Source organism: Lynx canadensis, chromosome A1 (genome assembly GCF_007474595.2).
Source record: "Lynx canadensis isolate LIC74 chromosome A1, mLynCan4.pri.v2, whole genome shotgun sequence".
Taxonomy (NCBI): domain Eukaryota; kingdom Metazoa; phylum Chordata; class Mammalia; order Carnivora; family Felidae; genus Lynx; species Lynx canadensis.
The window spans coordinates 70,179,520-70,195,269 of NC_044303.2; the positions used below are offsets into that span (position 1 = coordinate 70,179,520).

The 15,750-nt window shown below is 41.0% G+C and overlaps 1 protein-coding gene across 17 annotated transcripts in view; it reads right to left on the reverse strand.

The window, feature by feature from the left end:
• Nucleotides 1–15,750, reverse strand: part of DOCK9 (dedicator of cytokinesis 9) — a 295,408-nt gene that overhangs the window by 8,508 nt on the left and 271,150 nt on the right. For 11 of the 17 annotated variants that reach the window (XM_032592386.1, XM_032592393.1, XM_030313272.1 and 8 more), the window contains 6 exons: nt 9,756–9,878; nt 8,927–9,040; nt 8,704–8,709; nt 8,207–8,242; nt 7,222–7,368; nt 4,264–4,474 (listed from right to left, as the gene is read on the reverse strand). In XM_032592386.1, coding sequence (XP_032448277.1) covers nt 4,264–4,474; nt 7,222–7,368; nt 8,207–8,242; nt 8,704–8,709; nt 8,927–9,040; nt 9,756–9,878 — 637 coding nt within the window. The remainder of the gene's footprint in view (nt 1–4,263; nt 4,475–7,221; nt 7,369–8,206; nt 8,243–8,703; nt 8,710–8,926; nt 9,041–9,755; nt 9,879–15,750) is intronic. The other 6 variants (XM_030313287.1, XM_030313249.1, XM_032592388.1 and 3 more) reach the window with 1 other exon arrangement.

A 15,750-nucleotide genomic window follows, 5' to 3' on the forward strand; every position in this document is an offset into this window, starting at 1 on the left:
TGCACCCGGGGGTGGACAGAAAGCGCTTTACAGACTGCCACTGCACTGCCATGAGTAAGAAGTGCCGTGGAAGCGTTTCATGAGGCTAACAGTGGTGTCAAAACACAGGTGATTAGCGTAATCACAGTTATTTTTGAGTATTTCCGAGAGAACAGTTAATTCCACGGATGTCTGTGAGATGTACGCGGACTATACGGATTTCATTCAGCGTAAAAGTCCTGAGTCTTGCGATGGTAAGTGGAGACTTAGAGAAGCAAGGGAGAGTATAATGATACAGAAAACTCAGAGCCTGTGCATGAGCCCACCAGGTCCACGTGAGCTGGGATCCCCCTGCCTTCCTTGCTGGCCCCATCTTTCTTCCTCTCCCTCAGACTCACTCAGCTCCAGCCATGCCGGCCTGCTGGTTGTCCCCTGAATGTGCTGGGCACAAGCACCCCCACCCATTGGCTTTTGCCCAGACAGCTCCTTCTTCCTCCAGATGTTTGCGTGGCCTACTCCCTCACCTCCTTCAAGTCTGGACTGAAGTGTCACCTCCTCAAGTGAGGCCCCTCTGGGCTACTCCATTTTAAATTGCAACCCTACCCCTTCAGTCCCACCTTTCTGATCTCCTTTTGCTTTTGTCCAGAACAAGTATTACCTTCCAACACAGGTATGTTTACCCATTATGTTTACTGGTTATTGTCTGTCTCCTTCTGCTAGAAGGAGACTGCCTAATGCAGACGTGTGTGTTTTGTTACAAAGCCAGGATGGAATACTGCCTGTGCTCCATAAATGTTGTGGAATCAATTAATGCATTAGTGTCCAAATGGCTAAATGAAAGAGCAAAGTGGCCTGGAGGGTGGAAGGTTAGGTGACTGACTGAGTGAAGCATCACGTTACTATAAAATGGCTGGACCTCATGCCGTGCGGCCTTTCAGGAAGGAAGGTGAGGAAGAAGGGGCTGAGGGGCATGGGTGCCTGTGCAGCCTGGTGAGACTGAATAGAAGGTGAAGAGCAGGAGAATATTTCTCCCCTGAGTGGGAGTCTGGGCAGGATTTGGAAGACTCTGGAATAGTGATTGGGAAGAAGCTCCAGGGCAGGAGTTCCATGACAGGAAGAGAGGAGGGGGTTAAGTTGGGAGGCAGGCTCAGAAATTTACACAGAAGGGGGGTGGAGGTTTTCCTGGTTTTCCAAATGATCCCACAATTGCAGTGAACTGACTGACCTACCCAGGAAAGCGAGCCTTTGCCGGGTTCAGAGGTCAGGCAGGGCCGGGGCTCCCCCACAACTTGGATGGTCAAAGGTCTGGTTTGAAGGAAAGCAATGGAAGAAGAGCCTGAAGGATTAATAATAGGGGAAAACTCTCAAGTTCAAAGTCTTTGGAATATCCTGGTCTGTGTGCCTGTAAAGGTTGATACGGAGCTCACGTGTTCTTAGTAGCATTTTTACAACCCTTTCTCTAAATCTTGATGCTGCCCAGTAACTATCCTTTTGATATTTGGAGATCTTTCAGGGTGAAAACTATACCTTTTTTGGGTATTTTGTTGTACTGTAATCCCCTTTGGCTCATTAGCAACCTCAAAAGGCAAGGGGACCACTGGTGGATAAGATCCAGCGAAATAAAGTACATTCTTGCCCCTCCTGGGTATCATTTATGATGTTCTTCAACACAAGATGGATAGTGTAAGTCTATCCATTTTACAGATGGGGAAACTAAGGCATAGAGAGAGGTTAGGTGACTTGCCCGGGATCACAGTGAGCACTGCCCTGGGTCTGCAGGGCGAGGCCCAGGCTCTGTACTGCCCATACTTTCCCATCCCCACAGATGAGCTGACACCCCTGTGTTAACTCTGCCTCTCTCTGCAGCGGTGATATACTCTGTCTCCTCCGTTCCGGCAGGTACAGAGCTTTGCTCTTGTTCTCTAGCTGATCAAAAACATTTCTGTGACAAAATGATAAACTGTGACCCTGAAGGAAATCTGGCCAGGGAAAACACTGTTTCTGAATCGATAATGCTCCTGAGCAGAATAATCCTAATAAAAAATCCTGACCCTGACTCATCAGGGAACTGGGTTTATTTTAAGCGCAGTGCTTAAACTGGAGCGGCACCAGAGTCACCTGGGGGGGCTTGTTCAACACAACTAGCTGGGCCCCACGCCCAGAGTTTCTGATTCAGCAGGGCTGGGCGGGGCCCACAAATCTGAATTTCTCCCGTTCCCAGATGATGCTTATGCTGCAGGTCCAGGAACAGTGTGATAAGCACGGACTTAAGGTCATGACTGTAGAGATAAATGCCCCAAGCTGGCATAGTGACCCCACCTAGAAATGTAGTTATCTTGTCTAAGAAGAAGAATTTGCTACTGTGTCCATGAGGAAAACAACTCCTCTCCCCATGGGGAGGGACTACCAGTTTTGAGGACAATACTGTTTGAATTTCACGTGTTATCATTACTCTAAAAGTAGTAGGGGCTCTTTCTTTAAGAAAGCAGGAGTGTTTTTTGTTTTTTTAATTTTAACTTTTATCTCAGTTCCTTCCTAGGAAGGGTGAAGAATTCTCTGTAATATGCTGTTCTGAGCTATTTTACAATGAGTCATATTCTCTCTTTGGTAATAGCTTTACTGAGATACAGACTCACCCACTGAAAGTGTCCAGTTCAGTGGTGAGAGTGGAGCCCATGTGAAATGTGGCATCTTAACAGGGGTCCTTTCACTCATCATCACACTGTTCCCTATTATTGCCCGGCAACATCGGCTTCTAGACAGAGCAATGGACACCTTTCTGGTTCTACTGAACTATCACTCTTTGAAACAGTGGATGTAGACACACCTGGCTTTCTGAGCAGACCTCTCACCGACTTTTTTTGAGGTCAAGAAAGTGTTCTATTTTAGGTTACCCTAGTCACGCTGCTGACCCCAACCCAAGAGTGGACAAGGTCAGGTTCCCCCAGAGAAGGTAAGAGTCTACACTGTCAGGAACTAGGAAATGATGCAAAACACATTTCTGAGAATGGGTTATCAATGGTTAACCAGGGTCCAGGGATCTATTAAAGCTCCTGTCACAGCTGAACGGAGAGCCTCTGAAGGCAGTGAGCTTCCTGGTAGGGCCGGTATCCAAGCTGAGGTTGGCCAGCCACTCTCAGAGATGAGACACAAGGGATCCAACCTCATATCCTATTTATTCACTCAGCCTAAAATCCCTGACCAGGTTCAGGCCGGGAACTGTGTGAGAAAGACATGTAGGGGTCTCTTCCTGTGAAGGAGACACAGAACCGTGTGCAGGGGCTCTTGAGGCCCTGGGCCTGGAGAGGGGTCTGCATGGGTTTCAGAAGGTGTCTGTAAGTCACCTGAAATTATGTGCAAAAGCTCTCTGAGGAGATAAGGGCCCACTGGTTTCATCAGATTCTAAAAAAGGGTCAGTGACTTGACTTCGGGTATGAACTTCTGGTTGAGCAGAAGAAGAAAATGTTAACAGATAAATAGAAAAATGTCAGGAGTATTCAAAAGTAAGCATTAGATAAATGTTAAAATGAAATAGATATCTGGCGAAAGTTAACTAAGCCTGAAGGGCCCTTCCTTCTAGAAGCTTCTGGATCCCTTCCAGAGAATTCTTTACCTCGGTGTCCAGGCTAATGTCTGTATGGGATTCTGGAAGGTATTATGCTAAGCGAAATAAGTCAGTTAGAAAAAGAGATCATATGATTTCACTCCTAAGTGGAATTTGAGAAACTCAACAGATGAACACAGGGGAAGGGAAGGAAAAATAAGATGAAAACAGAGAGGGAGACAAACTATAAGAGACTCTTAAATACAGAGAACAAGCTGAGTGTTGCTGGAGGGGGTGGGGTAAATGGGTGACGGACATTAAGGAGGACACTTGTTGGGATCAGCACTGAGTGTCATATGTAAGAGATGAATCACTGGGCTCTACTCCTGAAGCCAAGACTACACTGTATGTTATTTAAATCGAAAATAAATTAATAAAAAAAGAAAAGCAAAGAAAAGAAAAGCAAAGAAAGGAAAAGAAAGAAAGGAAAAGAAAAAAGGAGAAAAGGGGAAAGGAAAGGAAAGGAAAAGAAAAGGAAAGAAAGGAAAAGAAAGAAAAGGAAGGCAGGCAAGGAAAGAGAAAAAAAAGAAAGCAAGGAAAAGAAAAGGAAAGAAGAAACTGAAGAAAGGAGAAAAGAAAAGAAAAGAAAAGAAAGAAAAGAAAAGAAAAGAAAAGAAAAGAAAAGAAAAGAAAAGAAAAGAGAAAAGAAAAGAAGCGAAGAGAAGCCAGGGCAACGGTACCTGTCAATATGGTTCGCCGTTTGCACTGCTCCTCAACCCCGCCCTGTCTTTTCCCGGTCTGAGTGAAGGGCATCTCAAACATGAAGCGGCGAATGTTATGAGATCTCTCAAATTCCGTTTTCCTTTCTTGCAATTCTTTTTCATCGAAGAATGGAATCACGTGAGTCACCTGGATGTATGCATACTTGGAATCCAGATCCTTAGGGTTGACCTTTAAGGGAATAAACAAAAGGGGAGATTCGTGCTATTTGAAGTACTCTTTCAAAGCATCCCTAAGCTTGTCTTTCCACTTCTTATTAATAGAAGATTTGGAAAAGTTTAGAAAAGTGGAAAAAAAAATAGTACAACAAACACCCACATACCCACCACTTAGAACAATTGCTAATGCTTTGTTCAAGCATACACACACACACACACACACACGCATACGTGGACGCACACTTACACATGTACGTATAGACTTTTTGTTGTTGTTGTTGTTGTTGTTGTTGAACCATTTCAAAGTAAGTGGTATCCATCATGGCACTTCCACCAGCATCTCTTAAACAGGAGGACATTCTCCTCCATGACCATAATGTATATCATACCCAATAAAACGAACTTAATTCAACACCCAGTCCATTAAAGTTTCTCAAATGTCCCCAGAAGGTTATTTATCACTATTTGTGTTTGAACCAGAATCTAATAAACGATCATATTTAATCTAATATTCTCCACTTTTTTTTTTCTGACACTGAATTTTTTTTAAGACATCATGTTAGTTTTCTTGCTGAGTGACTCCCTGTCTGGATTCTCCTGCTGGCTTCCTGAACTGCATTTTTACATATTTGGCTTAGAGAGAAAAATGTTTATTTTAGTAATAATGTTTAATACCTAGAACCTCAAATTATAATTAATCCACAGATTATATGTAAATAGAAGTGGACGAATTAATACAGGTACAGACTAGTCTAAGACTAATCTAACCATAAGTTTAGCTCCTGATTAACTCAGCACATAAACGCTTTTAAAACTGCATTGCTACAATTCAATTAGCAGTGCTCTAACATCTGTGACGTGCTAGATAGAACATTAAACATAGATATTTCCCATACAAGCCCAATAGCTAATATATTAGGGAGACAAATGAATTTTGCACAAATGAATTGTATTTAAGCTTATAGAGCAATAAAAGGGGAAGGGTGTGAAAGAAATGAGGGCAAAGAATTTGGAGACAATTCTGGAACTGGGGCTGACAAATAAATAAGGCCAAGAAGGTTTTGCTAAAAGCCTCTAGTTATCATGCGCCACTGTCCTCTCAACAGGAATGTTTGTGAAGAAAAATGAAAAATGGGTATGGACGTGCCTAAAACTTTGGAAGTTAAGAAAATACATAAAGTCATGAGTTATTAACTTCTATTTTAGAAATAGCCATCCGGCCAATCGCTACAACTGTGTTCAAACCTATGAAATGTGACTCTCCTTAGCAGAAGCAATGTAAAAGCAGTGGAAATGCACATGCTTGCCTAGTGGTATTTCCCTAGTTGTCATTTCCGAAGTTGTACGTGCAAAACAGGAGCAACGGAGGACCGGTGTTTGGGGGAAGGGAAGAAGGTCGGGAAGGTGTTCCAGCTGCTACAAGGACAGCGGATTGAGGGGGAAGAAGAATGCACATGAGGGTCCCGAGGAGAGGTTGTTCACGTTGAAGCCACAGCTTGACACAGACAAAGGTTTCAGTTTCAGAGAAAGAGGCAAATTGGACCTGGGTAGTTCAGTTTAGGAAAAAAGTAGGCCTTCAAAAGGTCGTGTTAAGGGTTCTGGTTAAAAACAGACCAACAATGTGTGTTTATCCCTTTCCTTCACGCCACTCTCTGGTATAGAATTCACCTGTGAGGACCAAGGAAAGAGGACAGAAGACAGCAGTGGGTGAGAGAGTTTAATGAATTTCTGGAAGGCAGGTGCAAGGAGGTGTGCTACCCAACGTGGCAGAGACACCGTTTTCCCACGCAGGTGGGGCAAGGAAGGTTTCTGAGGAAAACGGCACCCGGTGATGACAGAGGTTCTAATCTAAGTTCCCACAGAGGGATAACCAGTGAGTCAGGGTATCTCTCTGAAGTTTGCTGCTATGGACTGAACGTCTGTCCCCTCCAAATTCATAGGGTGAAATCATTTTTTTTTTACAGATTATTTATTTATTTTGAGAGACAGAGAGTGAGAGAGCACAAGTGGAGGAGGGGCAGAGAGAGAAGGAGGGGAGAGAATCCCAAACAGGCTCTGCACCACCAGCACAGAGCTGCACAGAGCCCACCATCAGCACAGAGCCCAACTCGGGGCTCAAACTCACGAACCACGAGATGGTGACCTGAGCTGAACCAAGAGTCAGATGCTTAACCAGCTGGGTCACCTAGGCTCCCCTCATAGGGTGAAATCTTAACCTCCAGTGTGATGGCACTGAGGCAGGAGGTGACCAGGTCAGGAGGGCAGAGCCCCCACGAATGGGATTCATGCCCTTCTAACAGGGGCCCCACAGAGACCCCTCACCCCCTCCACCATGTGAGGACACAGGGAGGAGATACTCATCTGTGAACCAGGAAGGAGGACCTCACCAGACACAGAAACTGCTGACGTCTTGACCTAGGTTTTCCCAACCACCATAACTATGAGAAATTCGTGTTGTTGGTAAGCTGCTCAGTCTGCGGTGTTTGTTACATCAGCCCGAATGCACTGATGCCCATAGGGGACCAGCAATAGGATTCGGGTGGCCAGGAGAGGTGTGGGGTGGAAATCAGGGTGAGCATCAAAGTCTATTTGGAGTGGTGAGGCCCCACGTTCCCTTCCATCATCCCTGCTGCACAAGAGAGGAGAGGTTGTTCCTTAGAGGAAGTGGTCTGGAAAAACAGGTCCCACATTCAGCCCGCAGGCTGAATAATCAATCAATACAATATCATGACTATGAAACATTTCCAAACATGGTCATACCTTGCCAGAATCCTGTATCATTTTCACATTTTCAGAACCAAATTTATCTGAGTAAAGTTTAAGGAGTCTCTGGGAAATTTCTGACAGAGGCGTGAGTTTGGGTTCTTTGTAAATATACTCTTTTCCATCTTCATCTTCAAAGAATCCCTGTGACATAAAGCACAATTAGAGCTGTTCCCAGGTATAGCCCCAGGCTTACCACCCAGGAAGGGTTCTTGTGTTATAGGGGTTAAAAAAAAAAAGGTGGGAGGGAATGATTCTAAAATAAAGTCCTACTTAAACAGGCTCTCTGAATAGGAAGGAAAATGATAATAATGTGAAATCAGGTTGCAAAGATAAAAGAAAACACAAAACTGCAAACTCATTCAAGAATGTTGAGTGAAATGAAAGATTGGGGACTCGAGACTGTTCTCTCATGATCTAATGATGGGATTCAAGCCTGTTTCACATTCCCAAGAAGCAGAGCTCACTATGAAATGATTCGGCAGGAAATGTACACACCTCACATCTCATGCCTCCCCCATTTTCACAGGATTTTACGGCATAAACAGAAACATTCCAGTCTGGAGCAGCTCTGGCAAACGTTATGGCAAACGTTACCTGAAGTTTGTATAAATTCTATTTTGCTTTACTTAGGAGAAAAATATGAAAGGGCTGGAGCATGGCATCAGCAAAGATTTTCATGATCACCAGTTGATTATCATGTGGTTTAGCACCAATCATGTCTGCTGAACACAGCAAGGCTTAGAATTGCATGGGAAGTGAAAAAGGTTGAAAATTTTAAAGTCCAGATTGGGGTTAATACTTGAAATTAAAAAAAAAAAAGTTTCTCGTCTAAAAATAAAAGAGAGAAAATGGTGCAAAAAACACAGTATATTAAAAAAAAAATGCAGGCTAACATGAGACAAATAACACCCACATCAAACTAGTGTAGATGCAGTAATTTCACTACATTACTTGCTTTTTAAGCATTTACTGTAATTACCTCCACATCTGTTTCACTGTCTGTAAACTGGTATTGCTATAAAGTTATAAAAGACAATAACAGGATAAAATGAAGGTTATATAGTGCTCACAGAAAACCACACACCCTAAATAAATGGATTATAATTTATATCATTTAATCATGTTAGAGACTTTGGAGGTTAAACTTTCAGTTAAATTTAAATGAACCCTTTTATACAGGGTTTCTGAAATATTACAACAGTAAATATACTTGTGGAGATATTATATTACAAAATAGAGAGATGCACAGGGAACAAAGGAAACCAGAAAGTCTTAATTTTGATTTTAAAACATGCAGTGTAGATGTGTAAGGAAACAAGTGATTTATTTCTGTAAATGGAATAAAATGTTAATTTTTTTTTTTTTGGAGTTTGTAATGATTGGACAGATATACATACAGACTTAAAAAGGAAACTTGCAAGTCACACGGAAGTACCAAAGATGCCACTAAAAATGTCTTATGGAGGGAGAACTTACCGCTGCCTTAAGAAAGTAATAAAGAAAAGACAGGAAGAAAGAAAAAAAGCAGAAAGTTTACTACTGAGGAAGATAAGAACCATACTAAATATGACAAATTCATCAAATTAGCATTATAGAAAACAGAACACTTACAAAATCAACTTTATAGAATTAAAAAACAAACAAACAAAAAACCCCAAGGGTTTAGAAGGATGGTCTGCGGAACAGAGAGGAGCCTCACCTGTCCAAAGAAGGCCACTCGGAAATATGTCCCCAGGAGCCTGCGGCCAGAGTGCATGACCTCAGTTACTTTGCTGTAGGCCCGGTGTAGTGTATCATACAGATGGGCTAGCCTCTGGAAAACAGGACAAAAAACCCATTTCTTCCCACTTGTAACTAGTAGGATCAATTGTAAAATAATTAAATGAGAATGAATAAGTAAAAATTCCTTGGACTTGAGTAAAAGAAACAAAAACAAACAAAAAACCAAAAGACCAAAAACCAAAAACCAATGGTAATGCACAATGGTAATGACCATTTTTTCGATTACAATGTTTTCTACCCAGAAAGCCACCTCGCGTACCAAGGACCCATCGAATCTCCACACTGTGGTAAGCAACTTGTTTTCAAGTTAATGTGACATGTTGGAGATGGTAGAGTCCTACGATGACATTTTTAGTCTCTGCTTTTCCTACTTTCTTTGATAAGCTCAAACAAGCTGGACAACTCCCCACCCCATACCCCCCAGCCCAGGAAGGATGACAGGGACACCGGCTTTCCATGCAGGGGAGCAAGGAAGAGCTCTGAGGAAGAAGGCACCTGATGATCATAAAACTCTGTTCTTGGCAACCTTTCAAAAGTAGAGTGCCACAGTTACCAATCCTTGTTTCTTGAGATTTGGTGTCGCATAATGGCTCTGAGGGTGGTGACCTCCAGCATCACCAGAGGGTCAGAGGCCACATGGTCATCTCTGACTGGGGTCTGCTTGCTCTCTTTGCATACAAGAAGGTCTGGGTGTATGTGTCGTCCCACTGTCCTCTCAAAGAGAAAGAAACAAACCACTTTGATACCTCAAAATCTCTCCGCTTCTCATAAATGGGGATGATGAGTTTATAGATGTCAGCGATTAGCTCATAGCGTTCAGCCTTCCAGAGTCCATCTGCACACTGCTCTAGAAGCTCCATGAGCACATCCTGATCAAAGAAAAAGGCCACCGGCCAGAGAACAGTGTTACGGGAAACATGACATCGTATTCTTTGCAGAATGCTTAACTGGTTAAGAGGGTTAGGAAGAAAATTTCAAAACACATAATGTTTCTAAACACTAACTTCCACACTTGTTATAGCTCATCACTATGCTCTTTTTCTAAAAAAATCTTTTATGTTTATTTTTGAGAGAGAGAGAAAGACTGCGAGCAGAGGAGGGGTAGAGAGAGAGGGAGAGAGAGGATCCGAAGCGGGCTCTGCACTGACAGCAGAAAGCCTGATGTGGGGTTCGAACTCACAAAAAGTGAGATCATGACCTGAGCTGAAGTTGGATGCTTAACTGACTGAGCCCCCCAGGTGCCCCCACTATGTTCTTTAATGAGCCATTTTTCAGTCATTTACAAGCAGAAATGCAGGATCACAATGTATGACCGTGTAATAGTTAATACCATGGGAAAAACTGACATTGATCACTTCACACAGTCTCTCAATTTTTGTTGAGTTCTCTTTTTATAATTAGAATTTCAATTTTTTTCCTTTCTGAGAAACAATGACAATGCTGAAACACAAAGTTATTTAACTGTGGCTTTAAACCCAATTAGACACCTCAGAGCAATTTAGTAATGGCACGTAGTGGGCATGATGCCTGCCACACCAACATCGTTTCCTCCTTTCCTTGGAAGTTTCTACCTACTGGAGTTTGGGTAGTCAGCCCACCTCTATTAAGGTCCTTGAACTTTGAAGGAAGCTAACACTTGCCATGACACAAGGGCTGGGGCATGTGGCTCAGGTGTAAACTAATCAGCATAAATCTATTTCCTGGCCACACTGTTTCATTTTAAATATATTTTTTTAATGTTTATTTCTGAGAGAGAGAGAGAGAGAGAGAGAGAGAGAGAGAGAGAGTAAGGTAGGGTAGAGAGAGGGAGACACAGAATTTGAAGCAGGCTCCAGGCTCTGAGCTGTCAGCACAGAGCCTGACGTGGGGCTCGAACTCAGTGACAGTGAGATCATGACCTGAGCCGAAGTTGGACACTTAACCGACTCAGCCACCCAGGCGCCCCTTGGCCACACTGTTTCCAAAGTGGACATGGGACCTAAACAGACCAATCAGGGTGAATCTTAGGACTGAAGTGAGAGAAGTTTTCTCACCAGCCCAGACAGGAGAGGCGGCAGGGAACATGACAGGGGCTGACATCCATTTCATGGCCAACCAGGGGCCCGTCTGCCTTAGTAACAGAGTGGAGAGCTCCCCCTCCCTCCCAAAACAACTATGTCATAGATAACTCTGTAAAACATTTGCATCGATTGCTGTCAATCTCTCTGTAATTTCCTAATGGAAGATAATTTACTTGATCTTTATTATTTAAGCCCATTTGAGTGGGGTTTCATGAACGATGTTGAGCAAATTTTCATATGCTTATCTGTCATCTGTATAGCTTTGGCAAAGTGTCTATTCAAATCTTTGACTCATTTTTCCACTGGGTTATTATTATTGACTTTTGAGAGTTCTTTACATATTTTGCATAAAAGTCCTTTACCAGACATGTCTGTACTTTTCTCCCAATCTGTAGTTTGTGTCTGGAATTTCTGATCAGTGTCTTTTGAAGAGCAGAGGTTTCTAATTCTGATGAAGTTCAATGTATCAAGTTATTCTTTTCTGGATTGTGACATATTATATTGAAGAAATTTCTAACACAAGTTGGCAAAGATTTTCTCCTATGTTTTCTTCCAGAAGTTTAATAGTTTCACATGTAAGTTTATGATCCATGAAGTAATTTCTCAATATAGTATAAAGTATGGATCAATTTTTTTATACAAATGTCCTATTGTTCCAACACCATTTGATGAAGACTACTATCCTTTCTTCATTGAATTGCCTTTGAATCCTTATCAAAAGTCAACTGAACCGTATGTGTGTGAATCTATTTCTGGTTTCCGTATTTTGTTCCATTGATAGAGGTGTCCATCCTTGTGCCATTCAATACCACAGTTTTGATTACTACTACAGCTTTAGAGAAGGGTGTCTCCACAGTGACAGTAATGATATTTTGAGCCACACAATTCCTTGTTCTGGGGTCTGTCCTGTGCACTACAGAATCTATGGCAACATCCAAAGCCTCTGCCTACTAGATGCCAGTAGCAGTACCCTCTCCTTTCCCCCTTTCCCCTAAATGTGACATTAAAAACGTTTCTAGCTACAAATTACCAAAAGTCCCCTGGAAGATGGGGACAAAATGATCCCAATTGAGAACTAATGCTAATTTATAGTAACCTTAAAAGTCATATAGTATGACTCGTTGAATTTTTTCAAAACTGTTGTGGCTAGTCTCTTCCTTTGCTTTTCCATATACATTTTGAATCCATTTTGTTAATTTCTACCAAAACTCCAGATGGGAGTTTGATCAGAACTGCTCTGAATCCATAAATCAGTTTAGGGAGAATTGATACCTTAATAATATGGAATCTTCCACTCCATATATTTAGGTCTTTCATTTTTTTCGTCACTGTTTTGTAGTGTTTAGCATAGAAACCTATATAGATTTATATCTAAGTTTTTGATATCATTATAAATAGTAATGATTTTTTAATTTTGAGGGTTTCTTTCAAGGAAAGTGCTTTACTGAGTAAGATTTAAAGTCATCCAGCACACCTGTTTGTAGGAATAATATAAAACAATCACTGATAGGTGAAACCATGGTATAAGAATCTCTAAACGTGAAAAAGGTTGAATGCTTTTTGAATATTGATTTTGTATCCTGTTATCTTGTTAAACCCAATGTTAGTAATTTCTTTTGTAAATTCTTTGGGATTTTCTTTGTCACAAAGATAACCGTATCTAATATGAATACAGGCAGTTTTATTTCTTTTTCTTGCCTTATTGCACTGGCTAGGACATCCAGCACGATGTTGAATAGGAGTGTTGCAAAAGCAGATATTCTTGTTTTGTTTCCAATTTTAGGGAAAAGCACTCAGTCTTTCACCACTAAGTATAATGTTAGCTGCCGGATTTTTGTAGATAATCTTTTTTATTTTTATTTTTGAGAGAGACAGGGACAGAGCGTGAGCTGGGGAGGGGCAGAGAGAGAGAGGGAGACACAGAATCCAAAGCAGGCCCCAGGCTCTGAGCTGTCAGGACAGAGCCCGAAGTGGGGCTCAAACCCATGGACCGTGAGATCATGACCTGAGCTGAAGTTGGCTGCTCAACTGACTGAGCCACCCAGGTGCCCTGTAGATAATCCTTTTTAGGTTGAGGAAGTTCTTTTCTCTTCTTAGTTTTGTTGTTTCTTTTTAGACCATGAATGGATGTTGAATTTTTTCAAATGATGTATCCACATCTATTGAGATGGTCATACAGTTTTCTTTATTTATTCTGTTAATATAGTGAATTATATTGATTGGTTTTCCAATGTTGAGCCAACAGTGCAATCCTAGGGCAAAGCCCACTTGGTCATGCTTTATTTTTCTTGTTTCTATATTGCTAGATTAAATTTGCTAATATATCTCTTAAGGTCAGTTGCCTTTACACATGTTTGTATCCTCTATTATACTGTAAATGAAGGGTAGGACCTATGGTTTTCACTAGTAATCTAATGTTTCACTTCAGGCCTAATGCCAACAGTTAACAGACCCAAAGAAAATAAATACATTTAAAGTAGCTGTGAATCAATTTACCAGAAAGTAATGTCGGACTTAAAAAAAAAAAAATCTTTAAAGCAAGACATTTACCACTTCTGTCATGTTTACAACATACAAATCGTAAAACTGTCAAATCGTGAATTTCACAAATCGTGAAACTCGGAGCCAGTGCTTATAAAGAGGTATACCAGTTGCCTCAAACTTTTGTTGCAGGTCTTTTAACTGCAAACATTAAATATTGTCTAGTAACTACGGTACTAGTACTAGTATGTAGTACTACGTTACTACATAGTAACAGCCATAGACAAAGAAGAAATCAGAAAAGGTTCTAACTCCCTCTCTTCCCCTTGTGCATTAGAGTTGCACAATAGAGTTTTTGGGTAATCTCCTGTACCAAATTCCCCAGACTGGGAGACTAAGATTTGAATACTGTTCTTACTCCTGTTTAGTCAAACTGGAAACATACGGAAAATTTAATAACGATGAAACCTGAATTCAAGTAGCATATCAATGGACAGCTGAGTTAATGATGGAAAAATCTGTCATATTCGGTTAAAAAAGATGGACTTCAACCAGGGAAACTCTCTAGAATGGTTGGAAAATGGGAACGTTTGATAAAGTGAATAGAGCTTAGTAAATAATTGAAGTAAGTATCACAATCTGATGGCAACCGGCAATTAGAAAATAACATGCCATTGGGGCGCCTGGGTGGCTCAGTTGGTTGAGCGACTAACTTTGGCTCAGGTCATGATCTCACAGTTTGTGAGTTCCAGCCCCACGTCGGGCTCTGTGCTGACAGCTCGGAGCCTGGAGCCTGCTTCAGATTCTGTGTCTCCCTCTCTCTCCGCACTTCCCCCACTCATGCTCTGTTTCTGTCTCAGAAATAAATAAACATTTAAAAAAATTAAAAAAAAAAAAGAAAAAACGTGCCATCAATTTTTTATATGCTACTGGATGTTATTTTATCTTTTTTTTCTGATTCAGGAGGCAGATCTGTAGTTTATCACTCTGATATCAGTTATTATTACAAAGAAATGGTGATATGTACTATAAAAGCAAAGTCTGTATAGATTTTACTCAAAAACAAATTAAAAATGGCTTCTATAAAAAAAAGATAAGTCCTCTCATTAAAGTAGAGTGTGGATTACTGAACATCAAAGTTTAATTTAGTCAGGTAAATTATTCAAGCCAATGTCAAGTCTACAAATACCTAGACATTTATAGACATTTATAGACATAATATTTTGAGTAGGAATAACCAGTAAGAAAAAAAAAAGAAAAGAAAGAACCAGTAATCATTGATAGTTCATTTTGAGAGACCGTATGTCAATACAAAATTGTAGAGTCGTAGAAACTATGATGTCATAGTAATTAAACACTGGGACATATATGAGTAATATTCTCAATATAATTCCATGTATTAATTTACTTAGGATTCTCAGCAATCACAGCACCTGAAAACCAGAGCTAATCCAGACAATGGCTGGACAGTGATGACCTTGAAAGGTGGTTATACAGAAAGCCTAATGGTTTTATCACCTCGCTTAAAATTTAAATGCCAAGATATATCTTCTAAATTGCCAATCCATGCAAAGAAGTGTAAGTAATTACTGGTTGGAAAAAAAATCCTCAATGAACTTAATGCATCTGGAAAGCTCACTTTTTATGTTATTAGACTGACCTTAAGAAGATCTCAGTACCCTAAGCTCATAAGCCACTGAGACAGCTGTTTAAAATGTAATTAGCCAGTTCCGTTTTTAAGTGTGCCATAGCAATGCAACTGAGGTCACCGAGGACCTGTCTGTCTGTGGAATTAGCACACTAATGCTGTGTATGGGGGTGTGTGTGTGCACAAAAAAGCCTATAGTAGCCTGTGTATGTGCAGTGTATTTAAACATTTTCATTTAAATGTCACTTGTTCCATCTGGCATTAATTTAATCTAATCATAATTCTTATGAAACTAAATGTTGTCCCTATTATCTGCCATTTAGAAAGTAAATGCGTGACTGGGCTTGAGCAATGGCATACTTCATGGCTTAATTCACATCTCCACCATATTATTCTTCTCAAGTTAGAGTTGAGAATCCCTTACAGCAGAATAATCACTTGGGATGCTTGTTAAAATACAGATTCCCAAAATAAACAAACCAAAACCAAAACCCAAACCAAAACCAAACCAGATTTCAGACACCACACTCACCCACCGAATATGGGGATTAG